Below are 23033 nucleotides of genomic sequence, written 5' to 3' on the forward strand. Positions count from 1 at the left end.
CCTGGGATGACCCACACTCTCACACACACTGACACTAGCTCAGCCCCGGCCCACACCCACACACGCATGGACACACATGGCTCTGTATACTGCCTACAGCCCTACCTGCCCTCTGGGCCTGACAGCCACGGTCCGCACTCCAAAGCAGCAGCATCCACAGGAGGCAGGCCTCAACGCTCCCTCGCAGGCAGCCCATGGCTCTCTCGTGCTTGGAAACAAGCGTTTCTTGGCCAGAAAGAGACGCTGTGAGGGTCTACTGGAACATGTCCTGTGTGGAGAAAGAACACCTTTACAGGAGGGCCCTTGAGCTGAGAAGCTGCAGAAATCACCTCTGGATCCCCTCATGGGAGGAATTCCCCAGACCCAGCCTCCCAACCCTCTTCACTGCTGAGACTCAACTTTTCACACAGCCAAAGGTGTGACTTTCTAAGAACAAAGCTCAGTGTTACCTCCTGATCCCTGATTCATCCATCTCTCCCGTCCCCATCCATCCATTAGCAGATGCAAATTAATTAAGAACCTACAGGCCTCATGTTATCTGCTCCCTAAGGCTCTGACCTGTGACACTAACATCATTATTCTGATCGTATTTTCTACTTTTAGACATTAATAGGCTGCTTTATTTGTTTAGCATGTCACAAGAGGACATCTCTTTGCTCATACTCACTTATTTTCTCACAATAGATTTGTAGGAAAATACTTGGGGTGTCCTACGGGTTTTGAAAGGGCCCTGGTAAGAACTGTCAAACTGCTTTGCAAAAAGGCTGAACTGCTTTTGCTGCCTCCGGCAGCACAGAGGTGTGTGGGCGCCCCCCTCACTGCGTACCTGGCCGCACAGAATGGCACCATTCCTTTCATCTTTGCTAACTCAACATCCCTTCTTGCTTTCAACACATTTCTTTGATCCATTGAGGTTTATTAGCTAAATTATTTCCCATTTTGTGTATTTTATTTTCATGTGGATGGCCATTTCAAAAACTGTTTGTCATTGCTAACGCCAAGATCCAGGAAAAGGAAACTGCTTATAGATGTTACCATTGCTTTATTCATTCAAAAATATTTGCCAGTGGCCCTCATGTGCCAGGTTCTCAGGCCAGGCAGATGAATGTCACCAAATCCATGCCCACTGACACCCGGGAGACAGGTAAGACATAGGCCAGGGCAAGGTCGGCTCAATGACACTGATGAGGATGAGGGTGGGTATGGGGCTCAGGAACAGGAGGGGGACCGCCCTGTGACCACTTCAGGAGAAGGTGAGATGATGGTTCCCACATGTAAGAAACCCTAACAACTCACAAAAAGCCATTAGGGCCAATAAACACATTCAGCAAAGTTGCAGAATTAAAAAAAGCCAACATTCAAAAATCTGCTGCATTTCTGTCCAATATCAATTGAACAATCCATAGAGAAATTAAGAAAAAGAATTTTATTTACAACAGCATCAAAAAATAGCATAAAATACTTAGGAATAAACTGAACCAAGGAGGTGCAAGACTTGTATACTGAAAACCACAAGTCACTGCTGAATGGAATTAAAGAAAGGCCTAAATAGGCAGTGAGACATCTTCTGTTACTGCTTCATGGTTATAGGGTTTCTGTCTGGGGTGATGAAAATGTTCCAGAAATACTGCTGATGTTTATACAATATCTGAATGAACCTGATGCTACTGAGTCGCACACTTAAAATGGTAAATGTTATGTTATATACTTTCTATTACAATAAACCTAATAAACGATGTCCATATCCTTATCTCTGTGAATATGTTACACTACATGGCAAGGAAGGATGACAGTTACAGGTGGAATTAAGATTGCAGATCCTGACTTCCTTGGTGGGCCAGTGGTTAAGGGTTTGTCTTCCAACACTGGGGACATGGATTTAATCCCTGGTTGGGGATTGAAGATCCCACATGCCACAGGGCAACTAAACCTGTGTCCCACAACTGCTGAGCCCACACGCCTAGCTAGAGAGCCTGTGTGCTGCAACTGGAGATGCCTACACAGCGCAGTGAAGACCCAGCACAGTCAATAAATACATAAGGAAATTAAAAAAAAAAAACAAAGAATAAGTTAATGCTAAAAAAAATACATAGCTAATCATCTGACCTTAAAACATGGAGATAACTTGGAGCATCTGGGTGGGCTCCATGTAATCACAAGGGTCCTTACAAAAGGAAGAATCTGGGTCAGAACACAGAGATGGCAACCTGAGAAAAACTTGCTCAGCCACTGTTGGCTCTGAAGACAGAGGAAGGGTCCACAAGCCAAGGAATGCAGGTGACCTCTGAAAGCTGGAAGAGGCAGGGAATGAATTCTCCCCTCTGGACTTCGAAGGGGACAGTCCTGCAAACCCCTCGATTTTAGCCCAGTGAGACCCATTTTGGAATTCTGATCTTGAGAACTTTAAGATAATAAATCTGCATTGCTTAAATTGTTCTATGATTTGTCACAGCATCCACAGGACACTGAATGCAGATGACAGTTTAGGGGAATGGAGGGCCCAGTGGATCCTGGGGCGTGCTGAGTGGTCCCTCCTGGCAACCTCCCACCCTCCCTTTCTCTTCACCTACCATCTACAAATGTTTGTCCAGGCCCTTTTCTCTGGACTAAATCATGTCCCCCCAAATCCACGTGTTGAAACCACAATCCCAAGTGTGATGGTGTTTGGAAATCGGGTCGTTGGAAGGTGTGTGTGTGTGGTAGTTGCTCAGTCATGTCCAACTCTTTGCGATCCATTAACAGGAGCCCACCAGGCTCTTCTGTCCATGGAATTCTCCAGGCAATAACACTGGAGTGGGTTGCCATGCCCTCCTCCAGGGGATCTTCCCAACCCAGGGATCGAACCCAGGTCTCCTGCTCTGCAGGCAGATTCTTTATGGTCTGAGCCACCTGGGAAGCCCCTTTTGGAAGATACGCAGGTTTACAGGTGGTCATGAGGTTGTGTTCCCCATGATAAATTAGTGTCCTTATGAGAAGAGATCTCAGGAGTGGCTCTCTCTAGTGAGGGTGGACTGGTTGGCCTGACTGTGAAACAGGCAGCAGATTCTGTAACAGCCCAGGAGCATCCCCACACTGGGGCTGAGGACCGCCTGACCCCACATCCCAGGCCGCAGGTCAGCACGCCCAGCCCTCTCAGAGCTCCATCACCCACCAGCGCCACTAAGAGAAAAGCAGCTTCTGTTGATGGGGGCAGATGTAGGTGGGATCAGACCTTGCCGGGAGGTCAGGAGGGCGGAGCCTCAACCCAGAGTGCCTGGTGGTGGAATCCCCATCAGTCACCAGCTCTGCAATCTCAGAGAGCGACCTAACTTTTCCACGCCTTAGCATCCTCACTGAGGAGTGAGATATGGACAGAACCCACCTTACAGGGTTGCTGCAAGGGGATTAAATAAGAAAACTGCAAGTAAGGGCTTACCAGGTGGTCCAGCGGTTAAGAATCCACCTGCCAATGCAGGGGACACGGGTTCGATCCCTGCTCCGGGAAGATCCCACATGCTGCGAGGCAACTAAGTCTATGTGCACAACTGCTGAGTCAGCACCCTAGAACCGGAGGGCCACCACTGCCGAGCCCGTGTGCCTAGAGCCTGTGCTCTGCAACAAGAGAAGCCAGCCCACCGCAACTAGAGAGCAGCCCCCACTCACTGCAACTAGAGAAAGCTGGTGCACAGTGACAAAGACTCAGTGAAAGCAAAGATAAACAAATAAATCTTAAAAAAGGAAAGAAAGAAACCTGCAAGTTAAGCTTTAGCACGACCTTAAGGCTATGTCGGTAACAGAAGCCAGGGCAGGGACTCCAACCACACCTGCTTCTTCAGCCCATCACCATCCAAGGGTCCCTGTGCGTGTGTGCATGCTATGTTACTTCAGTCGTGTGAAGTGTGACTCTTCGTGATCCCATGGACTGTAGCCTGCCAGGCTCCTCTGTCCATGGGATCCTCCAGGAAAGAATACCGGAGTGGGTTGCCATGCCCTCCTCCAGGGGATCTTCCCAACTCAGGGACTGAACCTGTGTCTCTTATGCCTCCTGCATTGGCAGGTGGGGTCTTTACCACTAGCACCACCTAGGAAGCCCGCGGGCCCCTGTACCTGGGTAAAACCCAACCTCACTGTAGAGCCTGCACGCTGTATATATCATAGGGTCCATCTCTAGAGCAGCCCCATGGTGTGCACACCTGCGCCTCCCATTCACAGGCCAGCAAGCCAAGGCTGACAAGCAGGGAGATGCCCCCAGCACACCCCGTTGGCGAAGGGTAGAGCTGCATGTGAAAGCAGGTCCACGGGACTCAGAAATAACCTCTCCTTAGGCAATGGCACCCCACTCCAGTACTCTCCATGGGAAAATCCCATGGACGGAGGAGCCTGGTGGGCTGCAGTCCATGGGGTCGCTAAGAGTTGGGCACGACTGAGTGACTGGCACGACTGAGTGACTTCGCTTTCACTTTTCACTTTCATGCATTGGAGAAGGAAATGGCAACCCACTCCAGTGTCCTTGCCTGGAGAATCCCAGGGACGGGGGAGCCTGGGGGGCTGCCGTCTATGAGGTTGCATGGAGTTGGACATGACTGCAGCGACTCAGCAGCAGCAGCAGCACAACAAGGCCCCCCAGGGCCAGTCTGTGCCGACCTCTGTCCCGGTGAGTGTGTGTGGAATTGAAAGTGCACAGGCTTGCTGTTTGGTCCTCTAAAGAAAAGGCTGGGGAAACGTGTGTGTTGCGAGCCGGACTCCTTTTAGCAACGTCTTCTCTGCAAGGCAGTACTGCGAGCCCCACCCTCCTGAAGATGAGCCTGGGATCAGGGAGCACAGACAATTCTGCTAGGCACCCAGGCCAGTAAACTCAGAGCTGGACCTGCCGTCAGGCCTGAATAACCAAAGCCCACACTCTCCAACACTCACCTTTTTAACATATATCACGTGCTTACTAAACACCAAGAGTCATTCCCAGGACTTGATACATAATAACTCATTTAATCTGGAAGGCAGGTATCATGAGGCCCATTTTACAGATTAAGAAACTGAGGCACAAAGGGCTCAGGAACCTGCCCCTGACACACACCCAGTAGCCAGGATTCAGCCCCAGGCAATTACAGGCCCATGGGTATAATCAAGCATAACAGAGCTTCTCAGGATGTTGGAATCTGGCTGGAGCAACACTTCTTTCTTGAGCACAGAAACAACATGGATATAGCAAAGGATATAGTCAAAACCAAGCCATGCATCCTCCAGAGGACAGAGAAGGAAGTGTCTTCTTTGCTTATTGATGTGATAGATTCCATTAAGTGATTTCCAAACATTGAACCAGCCTTGCATGCCTGGGATATACTCTGTTTGGCCATGACCTAGAATTCCCTTTATTCACTGTCATTTATTTGCTAATATTTTGTTGAGAGTTTTTGCATTGAGGCTCCCGAGAGATATTGGTCTGCCATTTTCTTTTCTCGAATGGCTTTATTTGGGATTAGGATCATGTTGGCATCACAGAATGAGATAGGAGATGTTCCCTGTGCTTCTTTCTTCTGGAAGATGTTGTAGAGAAGAGAATGAATGAAGTGTTTATAGCAAAATGCCCACTGAGGAGGCAGGCCAGGTAAGGCACCTTTATGCTCAGGAGCCACTAAATGAGCATCCCATCTCCATCATAAGAGGGGATCATCCGTACTCCATAGGGGATGCTGTGAGGGTTCCATGAAGTAGTTTCTGCAAAGCATGCAGCAGAGATACCGGCACAGACCAGGGACACAGCCACTGTACCTGGAGAGATCTGTGTGCCCTGCTTCCCCACCAGCAAGCATGGGTACCATGATTCCATTTCTCTCATCAGCTCTGTCCAGGACTTGGCTGCCAAGTGGGCACGACACAGGCCACACCCTGTCCCTGGGAGGCAGGGCTGTGCCATTAGTCTCCAAAAGTCCAGCAATTAATTTACTGAGCTGAGTTCCTTCCACGAGCCAGCCCATTGCCATAGTAACCAGCCTTCCCTATTCAGGGACTCAGAGGTGGGGGAGGAAAGACAGTGAGCAGAAGGCAATTTAGAGGGAGAAAATGAGATCTGGCACATTGCGAGGCAGCCTGAGCAAAGTGCGAGCGCTGCCTGCTGCAGAGGGGCTGGCCGCTGCCCACGGAGGGCAGAGACTGTGTGGACTGAGGCACCGCGGATGTGTTGCTGGGGCGACGGACGAAGCTCTGGGCAGGAATCTGGTGGAGACATAAAAGCCTGGCGTGGCTGTGCCCAGGCCACTGAGCCGGGTCCTTCTGAGCTTCTGCTGTGCTGTCTGATGAAGACCACACTTGCAGGTGCAGAGGGGCAGAGGGGGCTGGCTGGCTTCTGTCGCTATGGAAGCCCAAGAGCCCAGGTGGGTGCTGGGGCGCCTGCCTCCCGGATTCAAATCCCTGCCCTGTAGGACCTGCAACAAGTCCTCGTCAGTCACCACACAGACCGAGCGCCTTGAGGGGCACTGACTCTTCCTGCAGCAGCTGGCGCGATGACAGAGCTTCTGTTTCAGACGAGATTGGGCGCATTCAGGGTGGTATGGCCATAGACCAGAGCTTCTGTTTCAGAACCCAGTGTTCAGAGTCCAGTTCTGCCTGTGGCTCGCTGTGCAAACCGGGGAAGTCACTTAACCTCTCTGGACCTCAGCCCATTCACGTATAACAACACCTATGTCACAGGCCAGTGTTAACTGCATAGGGGTCCCAGGCCTTTAAGGTCTAATTATTCCCAATTCAATCATGCCCTGAAGGCAGGTCAGACACTTACTAAGTGCCAAGCACACAGAACAGGACACTGTCCAAAAAGCTTCCGACCTAATACTGGACACAGATAAGCAAGTAGATGCTTCCATTTCTTTAGGGTCAGTGCTCTGAAAGCACTTGATTTAGGCCTGAGAGTCAGGGAAGGCTTCCTGGAGGAGGTAACACCTGAGCCGAGCCCAGAAAGATGGGTGGAGAGCAGGCAGGGAGACAAGGGTTGTCTTCACCAGGAATAGCCTGCCTCCCTTCCAGGATCACTTATGAGCAACAAGTAAAGTATTTAGATGAGGAAGCAAAAGCAACAGTGAAAATTCAGGCTGGAGCAGAAGGCAAGAATTCATCTTAATAAAGGCAGTCAAGGGACTTGGACAGTGACCTAGAAAAATGGGTCAGACTTTGCCCTTGGAAGCAGTGGAAATCCACATGCAAGGGAGTGGCCTATATTGATGCATTTTCGAAAACCCTATTGAGAAAGGATGGATGGAGCAGAGGGACCAACAAGGAAGTTAGTGCAACATCCAAAGAGAGATGCTGACAATCTTTCCAAAGCAGTAAGGAGGTCAAGTGGTCCTTGGGCTTCCCTGGTGGTTCAGATGGTAAAGAATCTGCCTGCAATGCAGGAGACCAGAGTTTGATCCCTGGGTTGAGAAAATCCCATGGAGGAGGGCATGGCAACTCACTCCAGTACTCTTGTCTGGAGAATGCCCATGGACAGAGGAGCCTGGCACACTATAGTCCATGGGGTTTCAAAGAGTCAGACGCGACTGAGCAACTAATGCTAACATTTTCAAGTGGTCCAGCTGCAGATTTCATGGCACTAGACTTTCCAGTTTGAACATCTGGGAGCCAGTCACTGAGTGGGTGGGGGTGATAAGCAGGACATTGTGAGTGAGTCTGAGTCACCTGGAAGACACCCAGGTGGAGAAGTCAAAGCTCAGAAGAGAAATTGGGGCAGGAGACCCTCCTGGAAAAGTGAAGAGGGAGTGGAGGACAGAGCCCTGAGGGAAAGCAGTGTGTAGCCAGGTGAGGGCAGGCAGAGAAGCCAAGTGCCAGCCACCACTCCCCGCTGACATATTAATGTCAGCCTCACGTTCAGCTACTGCACTTAGTCACAGAAGTGCTAGGGTACTTCTGTGCCTTTGATTTGCTTCCCGTCATCTAATGTTTTCCTGTGACTTTCATGGTGGAGAATCCTCTGTTGTGTACTTTCAACTAAAGACAAACAAACAAAATCTTCAAGAGAATAAAAAGATAAGTCATAGATCAGGAGAAAATATTTGCAGAAGATACATCTGATAAAGAACAGTTCTCCAAAATATACCCCAAACCCTTAAAACTCAGCAATAAGAAAACAACCTGATTTTAAAAACAAACAGGTTCTTAACAGATCCCTCACCAAAGAAGATATACAGAGGGAAAATAAGCACATGGTAAGATGTTCCATATCAACCCGTCATCGGGGAAATGCAAATTCAAAGAGCAGTGAGACACCCCTCAACACCTGTTAGAATGGTCCAGACTCAGAGCGCTGACACCAAATGCAGGTGATAATGTGGAGTAACAGGAACCCTCAATCATTGCTGGTGGGAATGCAGAATGGCGCAGCCACTTTGGAGGAAACTTTGGTGTTTTCTTACAAAACTAAACATGTTCTTCCCATATGATCCAGCAGCCACCCTCCTTGGCATTTATCTAAAGGAATCGAAAACATAGGTCCACACAAAACCTGCACATGGATGTTTATAGAACTTAGTGTATAACTTCCAAGACGTAGAAGCAACCAAGATGTCCTTCAGTATGTGAATCAATTAATAAACTGTGGTCCATCCAGACAATGGAAGATTATTCATCACTACAAAGAAATGAGCCAGCTAGCCATGGAAAGACCTGGAGGAATCTTAAATGCATATTACGAAGTGAAAGAAGCCAATCTGAAAAGGTTACATACAGTATGATTCCAACTCTATGCCATTATGAAAAAGGCCGAACTATGAAGACTAAAAAGTTCAGTGGTTTCCAAGAGTGTGTGTGGGGGGAGGGAGGGAGGGATGAACAGGCAGAGCACAGAGGATTTTCAGGGCAGTGAAAATACATGTCCAAACTCACAGTATGACAGCTGGTTCAACAGGTTATGCGATAACAGACGTGGTGAACATACAGTGACATGAATGATGTAAACAGTAGCCAGAGCCGTGCTGTAGTTTCACTTGAATTGTTTTATCTCCTCACAAGCTGACCAAACGGTGATTAGAATCGAGGAATCTCAAACTCAGGAAAGTTAACAAAAGTGTCTCAAATCATACACCCAGGAACATGCAGAACTAGGATTCAGTCCTAGACAGATGTCATCCGTAATCACAGAGGATTGCTCCCTGTCCTCTGTAGACTGAAAGCCCTAGTTTGATGTCTCATAGAAGAGGAGGAAACAAAGAACTCGGGACTTCAGGAGTCTGGTCCTAATTACCAGCAAGAACATCCACTCAGCCTTCCTTCCATTCAGACATTGAAAGACTCACATGGACTCTGCTTAAACCCCAGGCTACCAAAATGCAGGATTAATTTCATTGCAGGGGATGGAAATAGAATGAGAAATGTGCTTTTCTAACCTCCTTCTTTGTGCTGTGGAATTCAAAAATATTTCCTATCAGTTCTTTTTATCAAGAGTCCAGATGCCAGTCGCATTTCTCTGCCAGTTGCTAAAAACTGTGAATGAAACTCAAGCCACGGCATCTCTGGAAACTCTGCTGGAGTTTCCGGGAAGAGAGATGTGTTTCTGCTAGAGATGCTAAGTTTGGAGACGTGGAGGGCCATCTGCCATGACCCGGGGCGGGGTAGGGGGGGCTCCTGATGGAGAAGGAAGCCACCATTGAGGGAAACAAGACGAATTTTGTCACTTGAGCACCTTAGCCCAGTGTTCCCCAAAGTCCACAAGCACTCAGAGCTTTTGTGTTGGGGATAAATGTTTCTCCAGCCCCATTTTTAAAAAAATCTAAGCCAGTCTGAGCTGGGCTTCTTTCACTTGCAAACCACAGACAGGCCTTGGACTTTACATGGCTCCATCTCTGGAGCTCACCCAGGCCTTTCCAAGTGCCCTCCCCATCCCGGGTCCTTAATCTCCTTCCTTGCTCTGTGTCTTTTCCCCTCTTCCTCTCCTTTCATGTTTGATTGACAACTCAGCTTAGACTGGCTTTCCCAGAATCCTTTTCCAAGGACTGACTTCCAAAGTCCATCCAGATACCCCACCCCTGCATCCTTCCCGGGCCAATGGGGTGGCACAGAGAAGGATGCCATCCCTTGAGAGAGCCCCACCATCCGCACCAGAAACCACTCATTGCTCATGATGGTTCTGTGAGTCTATGCAAACATCCGAGAGCTGTTGTAACCTCGTTCTTCTTTCTTTCATGTTCAGTACTGAATTCTTCATGATTTTGTTATTTTCTCTCTCCACCGCCCCACCCCAAATAGACTGTCACAGTTCATTTCACAAGAAAGTATCTCAGATTACAGGGTCCTGAGGACACAGAGAGATATTTCTGTTTAACTTATTTTGAGTAGCGTCTGGTCTGATGAAGCAATGCATATAAATAGTGCTGCAGCACCCACTCTGATTTGGGAGGTGCCGACCCAGTTGAGTCCCCTTTTTGGGGGGGAAGGACAGTGAGGAGCCATAAGCAGTGTCCCCCTGTGAGAGCTGAGATTGACAGTCGACGGAGAGCCACGGGCCATGGGCCAGACAAACTGGAGTTTGGTTCCCGGTCCAGCACCTGTCGGGTTTGCTGCATGATCTCAGCTACTGTCTAAGCTTCTGCGCCTCGTCGGTAACAAGGGGATTAGCCTGCCCCACCGGCTTATGGGAAGGATTAGGGTCCCTACCACAGTGCCTGGTTGCCAGTCAATTAAAAAAACAAAAAGGCTACGAGCACTCAATTAAAGGAAGTTATTGTTGCCAGAGAGTCCTTTTTAGTGCTTGTTTCAAGTTGACAGTACCTTCTGTACCACCATATAAGACCTCTGTCTGAGAGAGAAGTCTACTCCAAACTCCCCCATTGCCCCATGCTTGAGGCAGAGGAACCAGAGATCAAATTGCCAACGTCCGCTGGATCCTCTAAAAAGCAAGAGAGTTCCAGAAAAACATCTATTTCTGCTTTATTGACTATGCCAAACCCTTTGACTGTGTGGATCACAACAAACTGTGGAAAATTCTGAAAGAGATGGGAATACCAGACCACCTGACCTGCCTCCTGAGAAATCTGTATGTGGGTTAGGAAGCAACAGTTAGAACTGGAAATGGAACAACAGACTGGTTCCAAATAGGAAAAGGAGTACATCAAGGCTGCATATTGTCACCCTGCTTATTTAACTTATATGCAGAGTACATCATGAGAAATGCTGGGCTGGATGAAGCACAAGCTGGAATCAAGATTTCCAGGAGAAATATCAGTAACTTCAGATATGCAGATGACACTACCCTTATGGAAGAAAGCAAAGAAGAACTGAAGAGTCTTTTGATGAAAGTGAAAGAGGAGAGTGAAAAAGTTGACTTAAAGCTCAACATTCAGAAAACTAAGATCATGGCATTCAGTCCCATCACTTCATGGCAAATAGATGTGGAAACAATGGAAACAGTGGCTGACTTTATTTTGGGGGGCTCCAAAATCACTGCAGATGGTGACTGCAGCCATGAAATTAAAAGACACTTACTCCTTGGAAGAAAAGTTATGACCAACCTAGATGGCATATTAAAAAGCAGAGACATTACTTTGCCAACAAAGGTCTGTCTAGTCAAGGCTATGGTTTTTCCAGTAGTCATGTATGGATGTGAGAGTTGGACAATAAAGAAAGGTGAGCACCAAAGAATTGATGCTTTTGAACTGTAGTGTTGGAGAAGACTCTTGAGACTCCCTTGAACTGCAATGAGATCCAACCAGTCCATCCTAAAGGAAATCAGTCCTGAATATTTATTGGAAGGACTGATGCTGAAGCTGAAACTCCAATACTTTGGCCACCTGATGTGAAGAACTAACTCATTTGAAAAGACCCTTATGCTGGGAAAGATTGAAGATGGGAGGAGAAGGGGGTGACAGAGGATGAGATGGTTGGATGGCGTCACTGACTCAATGGACATGAGTTTGAGTAAACTCTGGGAGTTGGTGATAGACAGGAAGTCCTGGCATGCTGAAGTCCATGGAGTAGCAAAGAGTCAGACACGACTGAGCGACTGAACTGGACTGAACTGAATCCACTCTAGCCCCTCTCATGCCTCCACCTAAGCCTGAGTGCCCCCAGTAACCAGGCGCTGGCAACCTCACAAGGCACTAAGAACATCTCAGAATCCTGCACTCTAGGAGCAGGAAGGTGTCGCAGAGATGTTAACCGTCTTCAGGTGAGGAAGCTGAAGGGAGGATCAAGCCCTCGCTTGGAGCCCCTACTTTAAGAGATGCTGTAATCTAGAATCCAAGCTCCTGTCTCAGCCCTGGGGGCACCCAGGACCCCAGAGTCTCTGAAGACACTTTTCCTTCTGAGGGTGAGACTCCAACTTCTGAACCAGATTGTAACCCTGTGGGTTAAGCTCTGTAAGTCTGTAAAGGGCCTTGGGCACAGATGTCATTGGAGCACACAGGTCTGTTCACATCATTCCCAGCAGAAAGACTTCTCCTTCCGGCCTTTCTCAATCTGGTCTCGATCTCCTTTTCAAGGTTCATGGTCCCCACCGACTCCTCATGAGCCTTTTCATCCAGCCTCAGCAACTTTCCTCTCTTTCTTTAATACCCCACCATTGCCCTAACCCTTTGCTACTGCCTCTGTCGCTACCTCTGAGATGATAACAGTCTTCTACTTGCCAGGCAGACTCCTACTCATCCTTCAAAACCCTTAGGATGCATCTTCTCCTCTATGAAGGCTTCTCTGATTTCCCGTGAAGAGAGTGTCACTATCTTCTTCAGGCTCCCCTAGACCCTGGGGTGATATTGTTTTATCATCTCACAAACAATATTAAAACTGACCTACTTATCTTCTAAATCCTGTCAAGTGGGAAGCTGATATTGTAGTGTGTTGTCACTGTTCAGTAGCTCATTTGGGTCTGACTCTTTGTGACCCCATGGACTGCAGCATGCCAGGCTTCCCTGTCCTTCACTATCTCCCAGAGTTTGCTCAAACTCATGTTCATTGAGCATGTACATGAGATGCTATCCAACCATCTCATCCTCTGTTACCCGCTTCTCCTTTTGCCTTCAGGCTTTCCCACCATCAAGGTCTTTTCCAGTGAGTCAGCTCTTCACATCAGGTGGCCAAAGTATTGGAGTTTCAGCTTCGGCATCAGTCCTTCCAATGAATATTCAAGGTTGATTTCAGGTTGTATTGTGATGGGCTCCAGCATAGCTGTCTCTCTCTCTCTCTCTCTCTGTCTCTCTCGGCCCATCAATCCATGAGCCTAAGGAGTGACTGAGCTGAACTTAAGGCATTTCCCCTCTGGCCAGGCCTCTGTGGGTGGGCAGAGGTGAGCTCAGGCAGCTTTGACTCGTCCCATCCCCTCATCTAGTGTTTATGTTCTTTTATCTTATTCCCTGTGATCTTTTTTTCCTTCTTCTTCCTGGGTCAGGAAGAGCCCCTGGAGAAGGGATAGATTCCCCACTCCAGCATTCCTGGGCTTCTCTGGTGGCTCAGACAGTAAAGAACCTGCCTGCAAGGCGGGAGACCTGGGTGCAATCCCTGGGTTGGGAAGGTCTCCTGCAGGAGAGCATGGAAATCCACTGCAGTGTTCTTGCCTGGAGAATCCCATGGACAGAGGAGCCTGGCGGGCTACAGTCCATGGGGTCGCAAAGAGTTGGACACAACTAAGTGACTAAACACAACAACTTATTGGTCTGTCTTTTCCATGGAGCTCCATAGACTTAGGGTCCTGTCTCAGCGCCTGGAGGATGGCAGGCACAGAGCAGGCGCTCCATGTATCAGCATGACAATGGTAGAGTTCTCCACTAACTTAACTCTATATTGACTTAGATAATAAAAGCACGTTCTCTTTTATTTTTTTGAAAAAAATACTGAAAGATATAATCTTAAAACTTCTACATCCTGAGAACAGAGCAAGCACGTGGCTTATGGGCACAGGAGCTACTGTCTGTGTCTTGTCCCGAAGGGCGTTTCTTTTTTTCTAAGAGACCTTCTCAGATCTCCACGGCCCACTGCTCTGCAGGTGTGAGTAGGTGGGGGAGGGCAGGGGCGCCTGGGGAGGAACTAGGAACAGAGACCCCACGGGGTGAGTTTCCTTCTCAGAGAATCAATGCACAGATGTGCCTGACACAGTGGGACCAGGGAGGTCCGTGGCCAGCGTGACCCGGGGCCCCGGCTCATTGTTCAAAGGGCCCAATGCTTTGGCATCACTGTGCGGGGACTCCAGGACCAAGCGGAGAGGAAGCACCCGGAATTTCTCCCCTTCGGGGGTGGAGCAGTGGGTGGGGCTCAGCTCATCACCTCTGTGCTTTGCTGTGTCCAGTGAAGTCAGGCTTTTCAAACCCAGTCTGAGCGTTTCTCGGTGGGAGGATTCGCAGGAGCGACAGAGAAGAGGCTCTTGAAAGGTTCTATCTGAGGACTGCACCCTGCCACCCCATCCTCTTTCCTTCCTTTTCACCTGAGAACCGTCCACATGTGACCGATCAACACGTGACGACGTCAACACATCCCAAGGCCCTCGTGCACCCATCCACCCACGGGCTTTCGCTCTCACTCACTGTTTCACCAGTTGGCTCTCTCGCCCGCCCTCCACCAGGGAGTCACACATTTCTGCACCCCTCCCTCCATCCCCACCTCATCACCACTCACCCACACAGGCACTCACTCACGCCGCAGGTCCGGTACCCTCCCCACTCCCACACAAGCCCACACCAGAGCTTCAGCAATGGAGATATATCAGGCAGTTCCTGCCTCCAGGACTGTACATGGTAGGAAGACAGCCCCAAAGAGGAACAATGCATTCAAAATAGCGTGGGTCAGTTGCAGCGATATGGATGAACAAAGTGAAGAAAGTCAGAAAGAGAAAAGCATATGCCATATATTAATGTGGAATCTAGAAAATGGCACTGATGAACCCGTTTGCAGGGCAGGAAGACAGACACAGACATAGGGAACGGACGTGTGGACACTGCTGGGGAGGAGAGTGTGGAGCGAACTGAGAGAGGAGCAGTGACGCATAGGCACTACCACGGGTACAGTACATAGCTACTGGGAAGCTTCTGCATGGTGCGGGGAGCTCAGCTGGTGCTGGCTCTGCCATGACCTAGGGGGGTGGGGTGGGGGAGGCTCAGGGGGAGGGGATATGTGTGTGCGGCTGATTCATTTTGTTGCGCAGCAGAAACTAATACAACATTGAGATGCAATCACACTCCAATTAAAAAAATAAAAACAGATAAAAATAGTTTGGGGAATGCTCCGCTTTCCTCCAAGACTCAGCGTTTACCCTCTCGGAAGTCGGATGTGAAAGCCCGCCCAGACTTAACAGAAAACACGCTGACACAGAGAAGGGAAGGGAGGGGCGGGGAGGAGAAAATGGGGGGAGCATAAAGGAAAGAGGCTTCTGCTCTTATCTGGCCACTTGATCCTGGACAGGTCGCCTAAGGCTCTAGATCTCTTCTCCTATATAAAGTGATTACTAACTCCCTCCAGTATTTTGCAGAAATTCCCGGGGGGGAGTATGTAAACACAAAATGCCAATGGTCTGTGTTCTAGTAAGTACTGCTGCATGGTGAGTGGTTGGCTAGAAACCCCCACCTGAACACACCGGGGGCAACTTGGCCTCAGGGCACTGGGGTATCTGCCCCTTGATGCCCTAAGCACATCTGACCTGCAGCAGGCATTCAGAGCACCAACCCCCAGGACAGAGACCTGGGGGCAGGACTCTCAGGAAATGACCAACCAAAGAGGAAAGAGATATAGGTATCTGTATTCAGTATGTAATGCTGGAGACCCTGGTTGGATTCCTGGGTCAAGAAGTTCCCCTGGAGAAGAGATAGGCTGCCCACTCCAGTATTCTTAGGCTTCCCCGGTAGCTCAGACAGTAAAGAATCCGCCTGCAATGTGGGAGACCTGGGTTCAATCCCTGGGTTGGAAAGATCCCCTGGAGGAGGGCATGGCAACCCACTCTCTTGTCTGGAGAATCCCCATGAACAGAGAGCCTGGTGGGCTACAGTCCACAGGGTTGCAGAGATTCAGACGTGACTGACTTAGCACAGTACATTCAATATGCGCTGTGCAGTCAGGGCATCCTCTGAGGAAGGGGTGACCAGGTGGTGAGGACTTTCTTTTCCAGCGTAAGAACAGGCTGGTGTGGCTGACAGGGAATCCTGGGGCCTGTACGACCTTCTAAAGTTTCTAGCAAGTTGACCTACCAGGCATTAAGGATGTCAGATCTACTCACTGACCAGAGATTTCTGGGCCCTGAGCTGTCCCTCACCATGTTTTCTGAGTTCATCCCCTTGGCTTCGGTAGAGATGGTCTAAATGGTCCTGGACCATACAGACAGCCAAGAAAGAGAAGGGCCAAATTCAGACCCAAGCCAGACTTACACCCACCAACACAGCCCGGTCCATGAATCCAGGCCCCTAGGGCTCAGTGGGACCCCCAGCAATGCCTAAGGTCCAGAGCTGCCTGGTCATCACTCAAAGCTTAACCCCCCCCCCCCCCCCCCCACCGACCATGCCACCACTGATGGGGAAGGACTAGCATCCGCCATGCATGTTTGTATGTGGGACGCTGCACCAGACACTACACTTTTCCAATCTTGATATCTCACTCCCTTATTTGTGATTTAAACCAAGCTGTAATTTTATTAATCGGATACTATATGCCAGGCACTTGATTATCACCATTTGGAAATTCCTTCCTTCCACAAAGATTTATCGAGTTCCTTACTGTGCCCACCATTGTGCAGACACTAGTAGTTCAGAGATAAGAAACACAAAACCCATTAACTCCAGGAACTCATTGGCAAGAGGCAAAAACAGACCAGCCCTCGGGCGATTACAGAAGTTGAGGACGTGAAGCTGTCAGCAGCATGGGGGGCTGGGGGTGAGGAATGCCAGGAGGGCGGGGGGACCGAGATGCCAGGAAAGCCCATGCGGACTCTCCCACAGCAACTTAGGAGCAAAAGGAAAAGCTGAGTTGCATTAGGTGTTTCCTCAGAGACCTGCAAACATGCCATCCAAGATCTTCTCCTGCCCATCCATTTTGCTGAAGGCCAATGGAGACCGTTGCCCCACAGCCCAGCGGCCTCAGAGGAGCCATTAGACCAGGCAAAACAGACAATTCAACCTTTCAGTTATTAACAGAGCCCCTCCTATGAGCCAGACACAGTGGTAGGTAAACTTGTAGTAGTCTGTTCAAATGTTGGATTTTTGATTGATGTGTATGTTTGGGTAAGATTCTGAAAGGGTATTTGTCAGAATGTTACTACTTGATAAGCTGGGGAGATGAAGACACAGGGGCATTGTCAATATCTTTGCCCTTGTGAAAATACACTTTCAAGTGTAAAGCAACTGTACACTAATAAAAAAATAAACATTCATGTATTTAAATGCTAAAAAACATGCTTTCATAATTTAAGACATTCTAATGAAAAATATTTTCTAAAAAGAACAAAGATTGTCCATATGGTATGTATGCCTCATTGGATGAACGCTATACATTTACCTTACACACTTAAGGCAGATTGGAATTTTGGCTCGGGCCATGGATTCTGCCCGAAGACATGGGTTTGAGTCCCAGCTCTGCCTCTTACTTACTGTGGGACTAAACATCTATAAGCCCCGGATGGACAGGCCATTCATCTGCACAGGGGGTAGCAGCATAATTGGTCCCCAGGAGTGATGGGAGAATGCAGATTATATAGACTGGGACCAACTGGGGTCCAATCTCAGGCTCAGGGTCACACTAGTCTTATTTATACAGAGGTCGAAAAAAAAATGTCATGGGAAAGGAGATTTCAATTATTCTACTTTTTTTCTTTTTGATTTTTTTCTTGGGCCACACCGCATGTGGGATCTTAGTTCCCTGAACAGGGATGGAACCTAACCCCTTGCATTGGAAGCACAGAGTCTGAACCACTGGACTGCCAGGGAAGTCCCCTTTAATTATTCTAAGTACCACCAAAAACATTAAGTAAGGGCTGACAGACAGAGGTGGCAGGGAGAAAGCTTTCATTTTAACGAGATATCTACTAACAAACCACTGGTTCCCCTTGGAAGATGGTAGTTCCCCTGCCCCTGGGAGTAGGACAGGAGGAGGTGGGCAAAGGCTGGGACAGAGATGGTTCAGGCACAGGATAAGGAGATGGGGCAAGGTGGCTGTGATGGTCATCTCACAGTCTTCAGATGAAACAGCCTGTTAAAGGAATGGCTATTTGATAAAGCCCTGCGGGTCATGAATCTATCACCCCAAAGAAGCTTGCAGCGCTGTTTGATTTTCAAGTGAGATTTTGTTGACTGTATTGTTGAGCTCAGTTTGCCTTTTCTTGTTTGTATACAGCACACTCTGGCTTCAGCCACTTGGCTGCCGGGCAGTCAAGGCCAGTTCCAACTGCCTTCTGTCAGGATGCAGTTAAAAGAAAGTCTTCTCTTTAGAGAGTTCCAACCAAAAAGGATGTGCAAATTGCTTTTTCTTTCCCCAAAACTGTATTATGAACTCAACTTAAAAAAATTAAAATGATGTTCTCATCTCTATCAGAACTTAGGCAGAATTAGCTAGAAGTAGTGAGAGCCCAGTAACTGGGAGTATCCAAGCTAAGGTAGGCGGACAGCAGATGAGAACTTAACCCCATCAGATGGGGTTTGTCACCAATGGGTTCCGACAGGCTCCACGACCACAGCGGACGGGCTGATCGGCGCATTCCCTGGATCTCGGCCGAGACTTCCCTCTGTTCAGGCCACAGTGTTACCCAGCTTTCAGCTTCTCATGAAGGCTCAGTCCCAAAACCTCCTGAGAGCCATTAAAATGCCCTTTGACCCAGAATGCCTATTCCTTAGGAATAATCTCAGGGACGGCATCGCGAGGGGCAGAAGTCACGTGCAGAAAGATGCTCGCTGAGTCAGCAAGTGGGAATGGAAGGCACATCCACTGAAGGGATTCAAAGAAGGGATAAAAAATGGTGCTTACTAAACCACAAAGAAAGTGACCGATTTTGCCAAATCATAAGGCTGAGGAGGGGTACATGTCATTCACTCATTCAACGTTGCAATTCCTGTGGACATTTGTTCACTTACTCACTGCAAAGTGCAAGGAGGAGAGGTCAGTGTGGCCGCCTGGCCTTGACTCACACACATGCACACACACACACGCACACACGCACACGCACGCAGGCATGCACAATGAGCAGGAAGACCAAGGGCAAGCTCTCTATGCGTGGGTATCTCTTAGTAGACATGCATTTGAGACCCATTTCTGTCTCTAAATACAAAACAGTCAAGTCACTCACATTCTCCTGAACTCTGTTCCTTCATCTGTAAAATGGGGCAACTGTACTCTTCTCATCTTACCAGATATATCTTCCTTGATTTCTGCTGTCATTGGATTTTTATTAATAAAATATTTACTTCATTTTGTTTAATAAAAATGATTAAAGTTGTTTTTATCAGGCAAGCCACCATGTCTCCCACTCCTGAGTAGGAAGATGGGCTAGGAAATCCTCAGGGACCTTTCCCACGCCGAAGCTCCCCATGGTCCTTTCTCATTCTGGCTCTCCTCAGCTGCCTGCATCTGTAACAGTGGCTCCTTCTGTTGGTTGATAAGGGCTTTGATCCTCAGATGTGCCTTTGAATCTTGGCTCTTGTATTCCCTCTACCTGTCCTGAGGTGAGCCATTCAGACTCTCACCTTCTGTTTCTTGCTCACAAAACCGAGAAACGAATGACCCACAGAGAGTTCACAGTCCTGACCCGAGTGACCACACACCCCTGCTGGCCTCCATCAGCAGCAGCACTGAAGGAAGAAGAGCAGGGGGCCAGAGTGGACGAGCAGAATTTTAGGGGTGGAAAGGAAGCACTTAGGAAGTGCAGAACCTCAAGCTGGAAGAAGACCTTAAATGTTCACCTGGCCATCAACGTTCAGATCAGCACCCCTGCTGGCCCTGTGAAATGGCCATCCAATCTCTGTTTAAATACCCCCAGCTTTGGAGCTGCGTCCCCCAGTGAGTGGATCCAGGAGACCCCTCCTGTCTCTGACCTGATCTGCCTTTCCACTGGGCAGAAATCCAGCGTCCAGTGAAATTTCATCCACTGGTTCTCCTGCTTCCACCCTCTGGGGGCCAAGAGAATGGGTCAGCTGTCTCTTCTCCACAGCATCCCCCAGATTCCTTTGGCCATGGGTCTTCTTTCCTCCACACCAGAGGCTCTTTCTTACAGTCCACAGCTCTGTTCCCAGGGCAGCCTGCGTTCTCTCCTCTGAAAGTGACTCCGCTTATCTGCAACCCTCTTAGAATGGAATCAGACGGAGAGAGATAACCCGAACCTGCCAGTCCAGAGGGGTCAAGCCCCCTGCTTGTCACACCAATGACCGTGGATGACCAGGGAGCATCCGCCTGGCTGGTGGGTGGCCACATGGACGGCCTCCCGGGGACACAAGCAAAGGCTGTCCAATCTTCTCATTTCTCAAAAGAAGCCAGAAATTGAGACATGTACAAGAAATCTCCTGATCAGTTCATGTTGAGAAGTAATTAAAACAAATGCAAAATGCACCTAAGAAGCATTAAGACTGTGGGCTGGATCAGCCTGTGCGCCACTTCCTTAACCGTTTTGTCAATGTGAAAAAACTTGAGAATCTGATGAAACTTTGAAGAAGCTCCAGGAAAAAAAAGTTACAAATTTCTGCTCCCAACATTTTCAGGGCCCCATGGAGGTGTGCATGTGCTCTGACAGTCAGTTGTGTCTGACTCTTTTTTACCCCAGGGACTGTAGCCCACCAGGCTCCTCTGTCCATGGGATTTTCCAGGCAAGCATACTGGAGTGGGGTGCCATTTCGTACTCCAGTGGATCTTTCCAACCCAGGGATCCAACCCGAGTCTCTTGTGTCTCCTGCTATGGCAGGTGGATTTTTTACCATTAGTACCACCTTGGAAGCCCCTTCAAGGCCCCATGGATCCCCAGAGTCACTTCTGGATCCCCAGGAAAGGAACCCCTCAGCTCTTCCAGCCTCTTGACAGACACACCCAACGAACACAAGATGACAATTTCCCCCAAATCACGCAGTTGGCCCCTGAGCAGCAGAGAGACAAGTAGATGCAGGATGGGGTGGGGATACAACCACTGATGCCACCCCCTCCCCGGGTCTGTGAAACAGAAACTAACTTAGATACACTGCATGAGGTCCTGGGCACTCTCAGAGTTCCCCCTGCGTGCTTTCATCATGTCCACTTGGCAGATAAGGAACCCGAACCTCCCTGGGCACAGCTCCCCCAGCTGACGGCAGCCAGCGAGAGCAACGGAGTTAAGACCAGGAGGCCAGATGAGCAGCAAGGCTCCTGCCCTTCACCAGCATTGGTGCCAACCAGACAGCACACCCCACTCAGCCCAGCCGCCAGCAACACAGAAGCCCTGGGCTTTAGAACTTCCCCGGAACAACTCAGTGAACTAAACTAGAAGGGTCTGAAGATGCAGCCCATCACCAGGGGCTCTCACAGCACAAGTCTGGCTTCCTCGGATTTTGCCGGCTGTACATCCTCAAGGAGACACAGACAGACGGGGCTGGAATGACCTGTGTTCCAACAGGGGTGCCGCACAAGGTGCTGGAAGATGACAAATAATGGAATGATGTTCTGGGGAGGGGCCAGGGGGTCACCCCCTTCAGGGCATGCCTGATAAGCCTCTCCCCTGTCCGTCATCTCTGAATCTGGACTAGAGTGGGGAGAAGGGAGGGCACATTTTTCCAAAAATGTGACTAATTACAATTACACTTTACAACCTGGGGCAAGAAGCTCAGGTCTGCTGCAGAGATTGGCATTGCAGAAAGGGAACAAAAACACCTTCCTGGGCTGGAGAAAGTTGGGAGAGGGAGACACACTGCTCAGACAGGAAAGAGATGTTGTCAGCTGAGACCAACAGGCAAAGCTCCTGGACACTGAATGCAAAACCAAAGGGACGCTATTCTTCCCCACTTCAATCTCTTTGTGATCTTTTGTTTGTCTTTTTCTTTTTTTTTAAATCTTTCTGGCTCCTGCTCCAAATTTCTTATTTGAAAGTTGAAAGAAGCTAGGATGTCAAAAGTAGCAACTCAGAAACCAACCCACATCTGACAGGCTGCCAGGCGTCAGCCACCCTGTGCTCCTGTCTCCCAGGGCCGCTCGGCTAGAATCAAACAGGTGCTTCTCACTGACTTTGCTCCATCCCACTCTGAACCTGGGCCCAGCAACGGCCCACCTGTCAGGACGGAGGTTACTGCCTGAGGAGATCAGTGTGCTGGCGCCCCAGAAGGAGCTGGATCCCAGGGAGGAGAGGGCCTTGCCTCCGGGGCTCACGCCCCCAGAACGCTCCCCTCCTGGTCACGGGGAGATGGGGGAAGCCTGAAGTCCTGTGACCCCCGGCAGCCCCGAGCAGAGAAGAGAAGCCGGCCTTACCTGGCAGCGGCGAGGCTCAGGGGGATGCCGGCCGGAATCCCAGTCTAGGCGGATCCAAAAGAGGCGAGTCTGGAGAGGCCGCGGGCCCCAGGCAGCCCCCTCCGGGGCGGGGGGGTGTCACCTGCCAGCGACCCCGCCCACCCTCCCCCCAATCTAGCAAACTGATTCCCTAGGTTAGACCTGTAATAGCTCTGGCGCCCTGGCCCCCCGGCCGGGGGTCCGGAGAGAGAGCTAGTTATCCGACCACTAACTAAATAAATACCGTAAAAAAAGCTGAGGCTTGGCACTTAGAGGATAAAACAGAAAGTTTGTGAGAAACAGAAAAATAAGGAAACAGGAGACACCTCCCTGGGAAAGAAAAAAAAAATGCAGCAGCGGCAGCCAGCCCAGCTGCTGCCCAAGAACAAAGCTGCTCGGGTCCCCCCAGGGGCGAAGCGACCGGGGCGGTGGGATCCCCAGCCCGGAGCACGGAGGGCGGGGCCCGGCGGTGGGCGGGGCGAGGAGGGCGGCGGGCGGGGCGAGGAGGGCGGGGCGGGGCGAGGAGGGCGGGGCGGGGCGGGGCGGGGCGGGGCGGGGCGGGGCGAGGAGGGCGGGGCGGGGCGGGGCGGGGCGGGGCGGGGCGGGGCGAGGAGGGCGGGGGTGGGGCTAGCGGAGAAGTAGTTGCCCTGGAGTGCCAGGGGCGGGAGGCTCCCGGA

At 49.8% G+C, this 23033-nt stretch overlaps 1 protein-coding gene across 1 annotated transcript in view; it reads right to left on the bottom strand.

Moving 5' to 3' along the window:
• Positions 1-22412, bottom strand: part of COL22A1 (collagen type XXII alpha 1 chain) — a 221714-nt gene extending 199302 nt beyond the window's left edge. The window contains 2 exon segments of the mRNA XM_065902959.1: positions 106-268; positions 22339-22412. Coding sequence (XP_065759031.1) covers positions 106-196 — 91 coding nt within the window. The 5' untranslated portion in view covers positions 197-268; positions 22339-22412.
• Between the last annotated feature and the right edge of the window lie 621 nt (positions 22413-23033).

The sequence above is a fragment of the Muntiacus reevesi genome, chromosome 12, assembly GCF_963930625.1.
Source record: "Muntiacus reevesi chromosome 12, mMunRee1.1, whole genome shotgun sequence".
Lineage (NCBI taxonomy): Eukaryota > Metazoa > Chordata > Mammalia > Artiodactyla > Cervidae > Muntiacus > Muntiacus reevesi.